The sequence below is a fragment of the Rhinoraja longicauda genome, chromosome 2 (genome assembly GCF_053455715.1).
Source record: "Rhinoraja longicauda isolate Sanriku21f chromosome 2, sRhiLon1.1, whole genome shotgun sequence".
Lineage (NCBI taxonomy): Eukaryota > Metazoa > Chordata > Chondrichthyes > Rajiformes > Arhynchobatidae > Rhinoraja > Rhinoraja longicauda.
Window position 1 is genome coordinate 28,706,210 of NC_135954.1, and position 15,748 is coordinate 28,721,957.

The 15,748-nt window shown below is 42.7% G+C and overlaps 1 protein-coding gene across 2 annotated transcripts in view; it reads right to left on the minus strand.

Annotated features, from left to right (window-relative positions):
* LOC144603091 (sickle tail protein homolog) overlaps positions 1 to 15,748 on the minus strand; it is a 514,507-nt gene that overhangs the window by 258,594 nt on the left and 240,165 nt on the right. For both annotated transcript variants that reach the window (XM_078416234.1, XM_078416248.1), the window contains exon 2: positions 8,321 to 8,604. In XM_078416234.1, the coding sequence (XP_078272360.1) occupies positions 8,321 to 8,604 (284 nt within the window). The remainder of the gene's footprint in view (positions 1 to 8,320; positions 8,605 to 15,748) is intronic.

The window sequence follows — 15,748 nt, forward strand, 5'->3', positions numbered from 1 at the left end:
ATCATGGCTGATCAATCTCAATCAATACCCCGTTCCTGCCTTCTCCCCATACCCCCTGACTCCGCTATCCTTAAGAGCTCTATCTAGCTCTCTCAGAGAATTGGCCTCCACTGCCTTCTGAGGCAGAGAATTCCACAAATTTACAACTCTCTGACTGAAAAAGTTTTTCCTCATCTCCGTTCTAAATGGACTACCCTTTAGTCTTAAACTGTGGCCCCTGGTTCTGGACTCCCCCAACATTGGGAACATGTTTCCTGCCTCTAACGTGTCCAACCCCTTAATAATCTTATATGTTTCGATAAGGTCCCCTCTCATCCATCTAAATTCCAGTGTATACAAGCCTAGTCGCTCCAGTCTTTCAACATATGACAGTCCCGCCATTCCGGGAATTAACCTAGTAAACCTACGTTGCACGCCCTCAATAGCAAGAATATCCTTCCTCAAATTTAGAGACCAAAACTGCACACAGTACTCCAGGTGCAGTCTCACTAGGGCCCTGCACAACTGCAGAAGGAACTTTTTGCTCCTATACTCAACTCCTCTTGTTATGAAGGCCAACATTCCATTGGCTTTCTTCACTGCCTGCTGTACCTGCATGCTTCCTTTCAGTGAATGTAGCACTAGGACACCCAGATCTCGTTGTATGTCCCCTTTTCCTAACTTGACACCATTCAGATAATAATCTGCCTTCCTATTCTTACCACCAAAGTGGATAACCTCAAACTTATCCACATTAAACTGCATCTGCCATGCATCCGCCCACTCACACAACCTGTCCAAGTCACCCTGCAACCTCATAGCATCTTCCTCACAGTTCACACTACCACCCAGCTTTGTATCATCTGCAAATTTGCTAATGGTACTTTTAATCCCTTCATCCAAGTCATTCATGTATATTGTAAATAGCTGCAGTCCCAGCACCGAGCCTTGCGGTACCCCACTAGTCGCTGCCTGCCATCCTGAAAGGGACCCATTTATCCCCACTCTTTCCTTTCTGTCTGCCAACCAATTTTCTATCCATGTCAGTACCCTACCCCCAATACCATGTGCTCTAATTTTGCCCACTAATCTCCTATGTGGGACCTTGTCGAAGGCTTTCTGAAAGTCGAGGTACACCACATCCACTGACTCTCCCCTGTCAATTTTCCCCTGCTAGGGCCTCCTTCCAGTCAAATCTGGCCAGCTCCTGCCTCATGCCTCTGCAATCCCCTTTGCTTTACTGTAATACTGACACTTCTGATTTTCCCTTCTCCCTCTCAATTTGTAGATTAAAACTTATCATATTATGATCACTGCCTCCTAATGGCTCTTTTACCTTGAGTTCCCTTATCAGTTCAGGTTCATTACACAACACTAAATCCAGAATTGCCTTCTCCCTGGTAGGCTCCAGTACAAGCTGTTCTAAGAATCCATCTCGGAGGCACTCCACAAACTCTCTTTCCTAGGGTCCATTAGCAACCTGATTTTCCCAGTCTACCTGCATGTTGAAATCACCCATAACCACTGTAGCATTACATTTGCGACATGCCAATTTTAGCTCTTGATTCAACTTGCACCCTATGTCGAGGCTACTGTTTGGGGGCCTGTAGATAACTCCCATTAGGGTCTTTTTACCCGTACAATTTCTCATTTCTATCCATTCTGATTTTATGTCACCCCTTGCAAGGGAGTAAATATCATTCCTTACCAACAGAGCAACCCCACCCCCTCTGCCCACCTATCTGTCTTTTCTATACATTGTGTACCCCCTGAATATTCAGTTCCCAGCCCTGGTCCTCTTGTAGCCATGTTTCTGTAATTCCCACAACATCATACTTGCCAATGTCTAACTGAGCCTCAAGCTCATCCACTTTATTTTTAATACTTCGCGCATTTAAATACAACACTTTAACTTCGGTATTCACCTCCCCTCTCACACCGGTCACAATTGGCCCTGACCTTACTCTCTTATCCCATCTAGAACTTCCCTTCCCATTTATTCGAGAGTCCTTTGCAATTTCTCCTGTATTCGCTTCCCTTTTAACTCCATCTTCATATTCCCAATTTGTCAACCCCTCCCCCCCACTACTTAATTTAAACCCACACGTGTAGTACCAGCAAACCTGCCTGCCAGAATGTTGGTCCCCCTGCTGTTAAGGTGTAACCCGTCCCTTTTGTACAGGTCACCCCTACCCCAGAAGAGATCCCAGTGGTCTAGAAATCTAAATCCCTGCTCCCTGCACCAGCCCCTCAGCCATACATTCATATCCCCGATCTCTCTGTTCCTGCCCTCACCAGCCCGAGGTACAGGAAGCAGTCCAGAGAGAACCACCTTCGACGTCCTGCTTCTCAGTCTTCTTCCCAACTCTCTACACTCACTTTGCAGTATCTCCTTCCTCTTCCTCCCGACGTCGTTCGTGCCCACGTGCACAACTACCTCCGGTTGATCGCCTTCCCTCGCTGGGATGTTCTGAAGCCGGTCCGTGATGTCTTGAACCCTGGCACCAGGGAGGCAACAGACCATCCTCAAGTCCCGCCTGCCGCCACAGAATCCCAATGAACTGAATTCCCCATGCAATGAGGCTTGGAGAACATTTAAGTTTAGGCTAATTAATAGCAAGCAACTGTACCAGTCTCGAAGCAAAGAAAACCTCTCGCATCCCTTGACTTTTGACTTGATTGCTAGCACAAGGCCATCAACATTCTCAGAATCACATGGTGAAGAAATTCACTGAGGGGCGAGAACAATCCTGAGGTTAAATATGTTGTCACGAGTGACCCAACTGCTGACTTATTAAAGCTTTTCTCCAATGAGAGAAATTTCCCAGCATGTAGAAAGGAAAATCATTCACTCCCATTCACCGCACAGGCTCGATCTGATGCAGGTCCAGGAGATGGACTACTCTCTATCTTGCCTGGATGGAAACACTTCTAAAAACCTGTGAAAAACCTGAGGACATCTTCAAGGAAAAGCTGGAAATAACTGGAAGCCAATCTATCACCCTGAGTATTTACTCCCTCCTCCATGACCAGCGCACCTCAGCTGCAGCATTTACTATCTGCGAAACACAATGTACCAAGGCTTCTGCAACCATACCTCCCAAACCAGCAATCATGACCGAGTACAAGGACAAAGACAAACTACAACTGGGAAACCTCTGCCTTTACTTTCAGCTCCAAGTTACACACCTTCTTGACCTGGAAATGGCAGTATTCTTCCATCTTGCTACGGTGTAAATCCTAGAAATACCTACCTATTCTAGAAGTACCATGAAAGTCATGGACTGCAGTGGCTCACCATTTTAATCACCATAAGGGCAATTAGGAATGGTCAATATATTCCAGATTAATAAATGGTATACAAATAAACTACTCCTTAATTAAACATTGTAAATTAGTCTGAAGAAGGGTCTTGACCCGAAACGTCACCCATTCCTTCTCTCCAGTAATGTTGCCTGTCCCGCTGAGTTACTCCGGCATTTTGTGTCTATCTTCGGTTTAAACCAGCTTCTGCAGATCCTTCCTACACATTGTAAATTAACGAATGGACCAAACCATGTTGAGATATTTGATCAGAGGTCCCAGTATTCAGCCCCATGCATTGGAAATGTGAACGGTGGAACCTATTAATGGATTTTGGCTTCGAAAACTTGCACTAAAAATAGGCATTAATTACCCTTGCCTTTGATGAGATCCTTTCTGTCATGGGATCTCGGCTTGCATGGCTGAGTTGTGTTCTCTTCAAAACTCCACCAACTGACCCCAAGCAGGGCTGTCCATCAGATATGCAATTGTTTAACTGTCTGATTTTTCGCAGCCAATTGATTCTTCAACAAACTCTTCAATGGACTGACAGCCTGGAGCACGGCCTCAGCTTTCTCCTCCGAGCTCTGTGATCTGGATTAAGATATCACTGAAGGGTGCCAAATATTTTTGCCACCCCACAGAGAGGAGTGGAAAATTGTTTTGCAAGTCTGATCCTCAGCTGCTCCAGAGGTGGTTTTACATTGGCCTGTTTAATTAGATTATACGTTTGATGTTTGAGAGCCAGTGTCCCAGCATTCATGCTGCAATCTAATTACTAGCTTCTTTAGCAGTTTTTGAGAAAGTTAATAATAGTTTTGAAGAAAAGCCTGGATATAGATCACAGATGTTTTAGTCCTTATCATCTGCTATATTGTTGAGCATATGGAAGCTAAGGAGCAGGAAGTTAAAGCAACATGACTGAACCCACCATCTCCGGTGGTATGCCAAGGTAGACAACCCGACACAGTGAGCTGGATTCCATCCATCAATCTGGTCTAGAGATATATGAGGCTGCAAATGCTGGAATCTGAAGCAAATAAACTACTGGAGAAACTCAGCGGGTCGTGCAGCATCCGTGGAGGCAAATGGCAGGTTGAAGAACATCATTTCATATTTCACTTGGATAGTCTACATCACAATGGAATGAACACTGAAATTTCCAATTACTTACACGCACTGTGTTCCATTCTCACTCCACCTAGGCTCCCTCTACATCTGTTCACTTATTCATTTTCAATTCTCTTGCCCATTGCTACAACCAGGTGCCATCTGCCCATCGGCCACACGCTAGGTTTCTTCTCCTTTGTCTACACTTCCTATCTCCACCCTCATCTGGTTGCAATTGTGCATCACCCCTCCCTTACCTGATTCCACGGCACTTGCCAGCCTCTATCGCCAATTCTCCCCTCCCTGTTATCCCACCTGGCTTCATCTGTACTTCATCACTCACTTCACCTGGTTCCACCTATTGTTTACCAGCCTTTCTTTCACTGCTCCTTCTCAGGACTTTTATTCTGGTTTAAGTCCCTCTACATTTTCAGTCCTGATGCAGGGCCTTGACCAGAAATGTCACCCAACCTTTTGCTGCTTGGCCAACTGAGTTCTTCCAAAAGTTTTTTTTTTTTATTACTTGGACTAAACCTAGAAATAAGTCCTCACAGAGTTCAAGCCTTCTTAGGGCCGCTGGTTCCTTTTACATAATGCACAAAATTTGTGTTAGAATTTCACAAATGCACATAAAATGCAACTACTTTTGTTTGAGGTATTTTGCAAAGGTATAAAAGCCTGCTCCCAACATACTTGTGTGTTTCTCAGGTACATATCTGAAAATAGTTTCTCTTTAGATTTTGTTCCCTGTTAATTAATCTGCAGCTCCCATTTGTGCCTTGCTTTATTTTAAGTATGTTTACTTGGCAGTTTAACAAGGATCATGCATCCAGTGACTGGGGAAGAAATCCTGTCAAAATCTAGAGCTTCTGAGGTTAAGCAAAGAAAATGGAAAAAAGGTGATTGTTTGACAAATACCTTGTGAAACGCGATGCAGAAATCATGCACTTGTTCGTAATAACCATGCTTGTGAAATGTTGGATTCAGATTTGGTTGTTGGTAGGCACTCTGTTGGCCTGTTTTTTGTTAGTTGTCAGCATTCACCAAAAATACAGGGTTAGTCTGACTGCCTAAATATACTTGCATAATTATACTTGGAGATTTACAATTTTATGTGCTGATAAGCTGCTTATCCACAGGTGATGCTGCTATAGTAGTCTCCAATGAATGCAGCAATGAGCTTAGAATAATAATGACTGAATTAGCATGATAGAATAGTTAAAGACCACAGAATAGCTTAAATCAAAACTAAGGATGTATTGATTCAAGGGCTGATAAGTATTAATTATTCTGAATAACCTCTTGAAATATTATTTTATAATTGTAGAGTCTCATTCCCTCAGATTGAGATTCAAGCAAAAAGCAAACTGTTGGAGGACTCAGTGAGCCAAGCAGCACTTGTGCGGGGGGGGGTTGTCTATGTTTCGGGACAAGACCCTGCATCACGTCTGAGAGTGGAGAGGGAAAATCACCAGTAAAAAGAGGAGAGGGAAAGGGATGAGACAGAGGCCAAGGGAAAATAGGTGGACCAAGGAGAAGTAAAAAGTGATGGGCAGAGGGAGCCAGACAGGGGAGGAGGAGGGTGGAATTGGGAAACATAGATAGGTAATTGATAAACAAGTAACCTTGTTAATACTTTTGTTTCTCAAATTTCATTTCCTTAATTCCATTTCTATTCCTCAACCTTTATTTTCTATGCACCGTTATTTAGACCTTTTGATTTGACTTTGATGTGACTCAGTGAGGTTTCCCTTTTGATTTGACTTTGATCTGGCTCAGTGAAGTTTCTTCTCTGCCATTGTTCCCATTCTGCTCTCACACACCTCAGACCATCTGCAAAGGTCACCATGCTAGTGAGGATACATGGATAGAGGACATTTCTCACTTTCAATTCTGCCAGGAATCTGCAGTGTGCAGCCAAAGAGGTGAACTTCACAGTCAGCAGAATACAGGGCATTGATTTTCCCATGCAGTTTTCTTATTCAATAATTACAACACTGATTGAGCCATTCACCGATTGAGCCCATGCCAGCTCCCTACAAGGCAATGCCATCAGTTCCATTCCCTCTACTCATACCCCCTACTCCCTCTACCCATCCCCCATATACCTGTGTTCTGCCACTTACATATACTTGGATAATTTAGTGTACAATTATTCTCCCAGTGCATCCTCGTGTCGTGGGGTGAGGGAGGTGGGAGGAAATGAAGCACCCAAAATATTCCACATGGACATGGGGAGAATGCGTATTCAGGATCAAAATCGAACCAGGGTTCCTGAAGCTGTGAGCTCTTCATCTGCACCACTATGGGGAAATCCTCAAATCTTGACTTTTGAGATAGTTTGACCCAGAAAGTGTTCCTGTGCAGGAGAACATATCACATTCTGGGCCAATTCTACCTTTAGCAGTTAACTTTAACTAACAACACTAATTTTTCTCTGCAGAAATATTCAGTGGACAAAAAAAAACTGAAGCACACTATTTGTACTCTTGTACTCAAACCACCCACACTATAGAACTCACTGTATTTTATGTCCATATCAAATTCAACTTGGCTTGGAAACTTTAGCTAATAAATGAAAAACAGAGAAATAGATAGCACTACCAAAGAGCAAAAATGTGCATCCTTCACGTTGCAAAGTTCCGTGGATGAATCATTGATTGATCGAGATTCACAGGAGGGGAAGAAACAATTCATGCCTTCATGTTTATACCAGCCTGATATCCAGGAATTCAAAACAAATCCAGTTCACTGTTCCCCACCCATGGGTTTATTCTTTCCAGACTTCAAACATTTATCCAATTATTCCGAGTGTCCATCACAAATTACAAAACCTTCTCCAGGTCAAAGTACAAACTGATTTGTTTCCCCCACAACTCTGCAGTCATGAAATGCCAAATGTTTCAAAAAAGATTGAACAAATTGTTCCAAAAAGAGGTTTGTTTACAAGGATGTAATTACTGGAGAGCCATTTGGATGTTTTACAGCTGCTGCAGTATTAGTTCTGAATATCTTGGAAATAAATTTGCTCTCTAAACTGCAGTCTCTTCACCTCCTTTTCTCCTTATCAGAAGATAGTGGAATATGGGTACAGTAAGAAGTTTGCCTTACAAAACCATGGCTGAGAATAAATATCCACATTACCCTGTATTCCTTAAAAAGTGGTGAATACTGCCCAGCCTATCAGGGGTACTGACCTCCCCACCACCAAAGGGATCTACAGGAGACGCTGCCTCAAAAAGGCAGCCAACATCATCGGAAACACACACCACCCTGGCCAGGCTCTCATTTCACTCCTGCCATCGGGAAGAGGTAGAGGAGACTGAAAACTGTAATGTTCAGATTCAGAAGCAGCTTCCTTCCAACAACCATTAGGCTATCAAACACCACGAACTCCAATTAAACTCCGAATTACACACTACCTCAATTGCATTAAGGACATGGGCAGAGCGAGGCATTGTTTTTGGCTTTGCACTCTGCTGTTTGTTTGTTTTATATATATATATGGAACTTCTTTTTGTTGTTTATTATGGTGTCCACAGAGTACTATGTTTACATACTTGTTGTGATGCTGCAAGTGAGAGTTTAATTGTTCCATTTCAGGGTACATGACAATAAAACACTCTTGACCATCACAAACTCTTGACCATCACAAAACAAAAATCTTTCAAATTAACCATCACCTTAACATCATTAGATCCTTACAGACACTCGTTGACCTTGGGGCGTTCCGGCAACAAAAATAAGCTTGGTAGCAGATAGGTGGCATTCACCATCAATGTGAGGCAAAAGCCATAACTACTGAGGCAACGCTATGGAAGTTGCACCAGAAAGTTCTCCTCCTTTTGACACCCGGCTCTGTCCACAGGAAGGAAACTGAAGAAATGTAATCAAATAATTGTTAAGATTTAGGTCAATGTTCTCATACCTGATCTTTGAGACGTTCTTGCTGCCCCATAATGGCATGTGCATGATGTGGATATTTCTGCTTCAGATGTTCCAGGAAAGCCTCCCTTTTCCTGTCCATTTCTGATGGCTGCATTCCCAGTATTTCCTTTGCACTGCGAGCTCCACCGACAGTGTGTCTCCGTGGGATGTTCCGAGCAAGTTTTGAACTTGAACCACGGTTATTTCCATTAGCGAGGGTTTCCTTTGTTTTAATGCGCTCAGCGTCATCTAATGAGGTTACACGCAGGTTCGACTTCCCATGATCTAAAAAAACAATCAGAATACAAAGAGATTAAAGAATATGCAACATTTCCTCAGTGTCTCAGCCTGACTGTTTGTGCTATTTGCCCCATTGCATTTGGGCAAGACACATTACATATCAGTCTGAAGAAGGGTCTCGACCCAAAACGTCACCCATTCCTTCTCTCCAGAGATGCTACCTATCCCGCTGAGTTACTCCAGCATTTTGTGTGTACACATTACATTTATATTTGCTTCACGAGATTCTGATTAATCTTCCATCCCAACATGCCTAGCCCCCTTCCTGTGCAACTGCAAGATTTGTTCCAGCCCTCTAGATTCCTAGGGCTCCAACACTATTTCACAGTGATTTCCTCAAGCTTCTATCAATTTCATATATTAGTATTCTGAATTGGAGCAAGGCCAATGTTGCTGGCATTAGACAGTAACTTGCTAAAGTTAAATTGAGTAGGTTGTTTGCCGGGAAAGAAACGTCTGGAGAGCAAGATGATTTAAAGAAATGTGATGACAAGAGCTCAGGACAGTTAGGTCAAAGGGCAAGGCTAGTGGGAGTAAGGAAATTTGGATGATGAGGCTCTAGTCAAGAAAAAGAAGGCATGGGACAGGTACAGACTGCTGGGATCAAGTGAATCCCCTGCAGGAGATTCGGGAACAGAGGAGCATACTCAATAAGGAAATCAGGATGTCAAAAACGCTGCAGGAGATAGCTCTGGGCAGATAATATTAAGGAAAATCCAAATACATTTTGTAAGGACACGAAGGAAAAGAGGGTGACGAGGGAGAGAATAGGGCCCCTCAGAAACCAAAGCATGGAGTCACAGGAGATGAGTACCATCCTCAATGAGTGCTTCCCCTCTATTTTTAGAAAGAGAAAGACATGGAGACTGGGGAAGTTGGGACAGTTAATGGAGATGTCTTGAGAACACCGAAGGGTCTCGACCGGAAACATCACCCCTTCCTCCTCTCCAGAGATGCTGCCTGTCCCACTGAGTTACTCCAGCTTTTTGTGTCTGTCTTGAGGATAAACTGTATTAAAGTCGAGGAGGTGCTGGACATCTTAAAACATATGAAAGTAGATAAATCTTGCAGGTCTGAGCAGATATATCCAAGGACACTGTGGGAAACAAGAGACGAAATTGCAGGAGCACTGGCAGAGATATACAGTGCCGTCCATAATGTTTGGGACAAAGACCCATCATTTATTTATTTGCCTCTGTGCTCCACAATTTGAGATTTGTAATAGAAAAAAATCACATGTGGTTAAAATGCACATTACCAGATTTTATTAAAGGGTCTTTTTTATACATTTTTGTTTCACCATGTAGAAATTACAGTTGTGTTTATACATCGCCCCCCATTTCAGGGCACCATAATGTTTGGGACACATGGCTTCACAGGTGTTTGTAATTGCTCAGGTGTGTTTAAATGCGTCCTTAATGCAGGTATAAAAGAGCTCTCAGCACCTAGTCTTTCCTCCAGTCTTTCCATCACCGTTGGAAACTTTTATTGCTGTTTATCAACATGAGGACCAAGTTGTGTCAATGAAAGTCAAAGAAGCCATTATGAGACTGAGAAACAGAATAAAACTGTTAGAAACATCAGCCAAACCTTAGGTTTAACAAAATCAACTGTTTGGAACATCATTAAGAAGAAAGAGAGCACTGGTGAGCTTACTAATCGCAAAGGGACTGGCAGGCCAAGGAAGACCCCCACAGCCGATGACAGAATAATTCTCTCTATAATAAAGAAAAATCCCCAAACACCTGTCCAACAGATCAAAAACACTCTTCATGAGTCAGGTGTGGATAAATGTTACACTGTTCTGGAAGAATGATCTTCTAATTCTATTCTGGCAGAGTATAAATAATTTGACCTCTCATTGCTGTTTGCACCTGGAGGACAAACTTGGAAGAGTCCCACCAGAAATATCTACCACAATCCATATAGTTTGTGTCTTAACTTTAGTGCTTGCCTGCTGGATCAGGAATTTTTAATAGATATTCGCAGTTGGCAAAACAGGATAGTTACCACGAGAGAATTCAACACCATCCAAGATCTTGCCTTTAAGCTGAGATGAACAAAAACCTGAAACCTGATCCATGAGTTAAGACACGGTAAAGTCTTGTGGCACGACCTAATGATCGTTACTGATCTATGAGTCAATGTAGAAAAACTGATAAACCCATGAAAAAGTAGCAGAAGGAAGCCATTTAGCTCCTTGACCCTGCTCCACCAATCAACAAGGTCACAGCTGATCCACATTTCCTGGGGTTCACATTCCCATGCTCTCCCATAACCCTCCTTCGCTTTACTGGTTGAAAATCTATCAACCTCAGCTTTGAGTATTTTCTAGGGTATTCACCCTTCATGGGTTCTGAAGCAGACTTATAATCATTAAAAAAAAAAAATCTTCCTTATTCTCAATGGGCATTCCTTCCTTCTGAGAATATGGACTTTTGTCCTCACACACTCCCAGCATGTACCCAGTCAAGTACATTAATGACCTTATATGCATCAAAAAGATAACTCTCATTCTTCTAAACTGTCAAAATGTCCTTAAAAAATAAGCTCAATGGTCATTTCATTTGCTTACTCTGAACAAAATTCTGGCTGACACATTTCCCTGTATAATAACTGTGATTTACCGCAATTTGAAATATTTTAAGTCATTCAGAGAATGCAATAAAGTATGAGGAAACTGATACAGACACAAAAAGTTGGAGTAACTCAGCAGGACAGGCAGCATCTCTGGAGAGAAGGAATGGGTGATGTTTCGGGTCGAGACCCCAGGAAACGGTATGTTCTTTCTAACGTTTGGAAATCTATACAATCTAATTGGATAGGTATATGGATAGGAGGGGATTGGAGGGTTATGGTCTGAGTGCAGGTAGATGAGACTAGGTCAGGGAGAATGGTCGGCGTGGACTGGTAGGGCCGGACAGGCCTGTTTCCATGCTGTAGTTGTTATATGTTATATGTTATAATTGCAGAACAATTGAGACCATTTATAATATAATTTACCAGCCTGTGCTAACATACCCCAACATTTGGCTTTGGATCTTTTAACTTTTAAAATGCATTGAATTACAAACATTAATTTATATTGAAAGAAAAAAACCTATTCTCTCCATTAAATTGTATTACATATTTAAACACAGATTAAAAAAATGTTCAGCCAGATCGACAGCAAAATTTGCTTTCAAACTGAATTTATAATTTGGATTTTGGGATGTCGAACACGGGCAGGACTTACACAGTAAATGGTAGGCCTCTGGGTAGTGTTGTAGAGCAGAAGGATCGAGGCGTACAGGTGCATGGTTCCTTGAAGGTTGAGTCACAGGTAGATCAGGTGGTCAAAAAGGCTTTTGGCACTTTGGCCTTCAGGAGTCAGAGTATTGTATAGAAATTGGGAGGTCATGTGGCAGTTGTATAAGATGTTGGTGAGACCACATTTAGAATATTGTGCTCATTTCTGGGCACCTTGTTATAGGAAAGATATTGTCAAGCTTGAGGAGCCAGAGGAGCTAGTTGAGGCTGGGACTATCCCATTGTTTAAGAAACAGTTAGACAGGTACAAGGTTAGGACAAGTTTGGAGGGATATGGACCAAGCGCAGGCAAATGGGACTAGTGTAGCTGGGACATTGTTGGCCGGGGTGGGCAAGTTGGGCTGAAGAGCCTGTTTCCACACAGTACCACTCTATGGCAATGATGAAATCTAAAAACAATGTAAATACTGATCCATCAGGCATTATTTCCAAGAGAGATCCATGATATACTAGAGAGAAATTAAAAGTAAATTCCATTTAATGGGCTCATTATATATCACTAAAATGAAAATCAAACATAATTAAATTTGAAATAACTTCTGAGAGCTCTGTGATAATTCGAGTAATTATTACGATCTGAATTTCCATTTTAACATTTGCCCTGCAATTGGCATACATTGTTAATGTGGAATTCTACACTCTGATTTGCAACACATTTACACACACACACAAGAAACACAGTGAATGGTGGGGCTGTGGGGAGTGTTGTAGAGCAGAAGGATCTAGGAGTGCAGGTGCATGGTTTCTTGAAGGAGGAATTGCAGGTAGATAGGGTGGTCAAAAGGGCTTTTGGCACATTTTTGCCTTCATCAGTCAGTTGATTGATTATAAAAGGTGAAAGGTCATGTTGCAGTTGTATAAGACGTTGGTGAGGCCACATTTAGAGTATTATGTTCAGTTCTGGACACCATGTTACAGGAAAGATGTTGTCAAGCAAGAAAGGGTACAGAGAAGATTTACAAGGATGTTGCCAGAAGTAGAGGGTCTGAGCTTTAAGGGGAGTAGGCTGGAACTCTATTCCTTGGAGCGCAGGAGGCTGAGGGGTGATCTTATAAAGGTGTATAAAATCATGAGAGGAAGAGATTGGGTAGATTGCACCTCGAGAAAATGTGCCAAACGCCTCTTGCCCTGAGAAGGTTAATCGAGGACCAGGGGACATAGGTTTAAGGTGAAGGGGAAAATATTTAATACAAATCCCGATTGCCCCTCAAAGGGAGGTGGGGGTATGGAACAATTGCCAGAGGAGGTAGTTGAGGCAGGGACTACCCCAATATTTAAGAAACAGGTAGACTGGTACATGGTTTAGGACAGGTTTGTAAGGATATGGGCCAATTGCGGGCAGGTGGGACTAGTGTAGCTGGGTACATTTTGGTCGGTGTGGGCAAGTTGGGTTGAAGGTCCTGTTTCCAAGCTGTGTCACTCTATGACTATATATTTCACAATCGACACATTTGTCAGACTGCAACCAACAAGTTCACTTCATTTCTGTCACCGGTTACTCAGGGGGATGCAAAAATACAGGAACATAAAACACAGGAGCAGGATTAGACCATTGTGCCCCTTGTACCTGCTCTAAAATTCAATAAGATCATTCATGGCTGATTCTTTGCATCAACACCACTTTCCGACACTCAGCCTATAAATCTCCATTCTCTTAATATCAAGCCCTTCTTTAAGAGCTTCATACATTGTTCCCGACGTTGGGGAAGTCCAGAACAAGGGGTCACAGTTTAAGGATAAAGGGGAAGTCTTTTAGGACCGAGATGAGAACTTTTTTTTTCACACAGAGAGTGGTGAATCTGTGGAATTCTCTGCCACAGAAGGTAGTTGAGGCCAGTTCATTGGCTATATTTAAGAGGGAGTTAGATGTGGCCCTTGTGGCTAAAGGGATCAGGGGGTATGGAGAGAAGGCAGGTACAGGCTACTGAGTTGGATGATCAGCCATGATCATATTGAATGGCGGTGCAGGCTCGAAGAGCCGAATGGCCTACTCCTGCACCTATTTTCTATGTTTCTATGTGAGTGTAGGTCCAATTTACCTCTCTCTCCTGATATAGCAATCCTCCCATCCTGAAAATGGGAATCTCTGCTGTGCCCCTCAGTTGCAAATATAAATGCTTCTTTCGATAGGGTATCGTACATTTGATTTCCTCTTCAAAATCCAGGATGTGGATTGCATAGATCGTTCTCTGCAGCAGTCAAGTAGTCACAACCTCACTATCATTTTGTAAATTCATGTCGATTCCACCCAATTCTATTATGTGACCCTTTACCGCCACCTTCATAATAGATTCCAACATTTTCTCTGTGACTGATATTGGGCGAATTGGTTTATTGTTCTGCTTTCTCTCACCCTTTATTAAATTGTAAACTTATGGGAAGAATGCACAAAAAAAGGAATCACAAATTTCCTCCCCCTTTCAGTCCTCAATATCACACTTGTTTTTAACTCTCGTCTAATTATATCTCAGCCTGAAACTGCTCATTGTAATTCAGAGCAGAGATATCCTGCACCAGTTATATATGAAAATGTCAGACCCATAGAGCACAGACAGCAGGTGAATCAAACTGAAAGACTGCGAATGCAGCAGGTGCTCCAGCAGATACTTATTCCGACTTACATGCCTGAATGTGCAACTCTGTAATATAATTGAACAACTCAATACACACATCAGAAAATAGTTGCATCTTCTGACTGGCAACCCCCTACTGCCAGACGATGACATCGAGTATGTCAATTTAGAGATCAAGGTACAAGGGCAAGGACCAAAACATAAAGCAGCTTTACATTTGATAGAAACAGAAACATGGAAAAATAGGTGCAGGAGGCCATTCGGCCCTTCGAGCCAGCACCGCCATTCAATATGACCATGGCTGATCATCTAAAATCAGTACCCCGTTCCTGCTTTTTCCCTATATCTTTTGATTCCTTTAGCCCTAAGAGCTGAATCTAACTCTCTCCTGAAAACATCCAGTGAATTGGCTTCCACTGCCTTCTGTGGCAGAGAATTCCACAGATTCGCAACTCTCTGGGTGAAGAGGTTTTTTTTCATCTCAGTCCTAAATGGCCCTTATTCTTAAACTGTGACCCCTGGTTCTGGGCTCCCCCAACATCGGGAACATTATTTCTGCATCTAGCCTGTCCAATCCTTTAAGAATTTTTTATGTTTCTATAAGATCCCCTCTCATCCTTCTAAACGCCAATGAATATAAGCCCAGTCGACCCATTCCTTCATCATATGTCAGTCCTGCCATCCCGGGAATTAACCTGGTGAACCTATGCTGCATTCCCTCAATAGCAATAATGTCCTTCCTCAAATTAGGATTTGCACACAATACTCCAGGTGCGGTCCCACCAGGGCCATGTACAACTGCAGTAGGACCTCCTTGCTCCTAAACTCAAATCCTCTCGCAATGAAGGCCAACATGCCATTAGCTTTCTTCACTGCCTGCTGTACCTGCATGCTTACTTTCAGTGACTGATGTACAAGCACACCCAGGTCTCGTTGCACCTCCCCTTTTCCTAATCTGACGCCATGCAGACAATAATCTACCTTCCTGTTCTTGCCACCAAAGTGGGAAACCTCACATTTATCCACATTATTATACTGCATCTGCCATGTATCTGCCCACTCACCCAAGCTATCCAAGTCACCCTACAGCCTCACAGAATCCTCATCACAGCTCACACTACCACCCAGCTTTGTGTTATGTACAAACTTGGAAATGTCACATTTAATTCCCTCGTCTAAATCGTTAATATATATTGTAAATATCTGGGGTCCCAGCACCGAGCCTTGTGGCACCCCACTAGTCACTG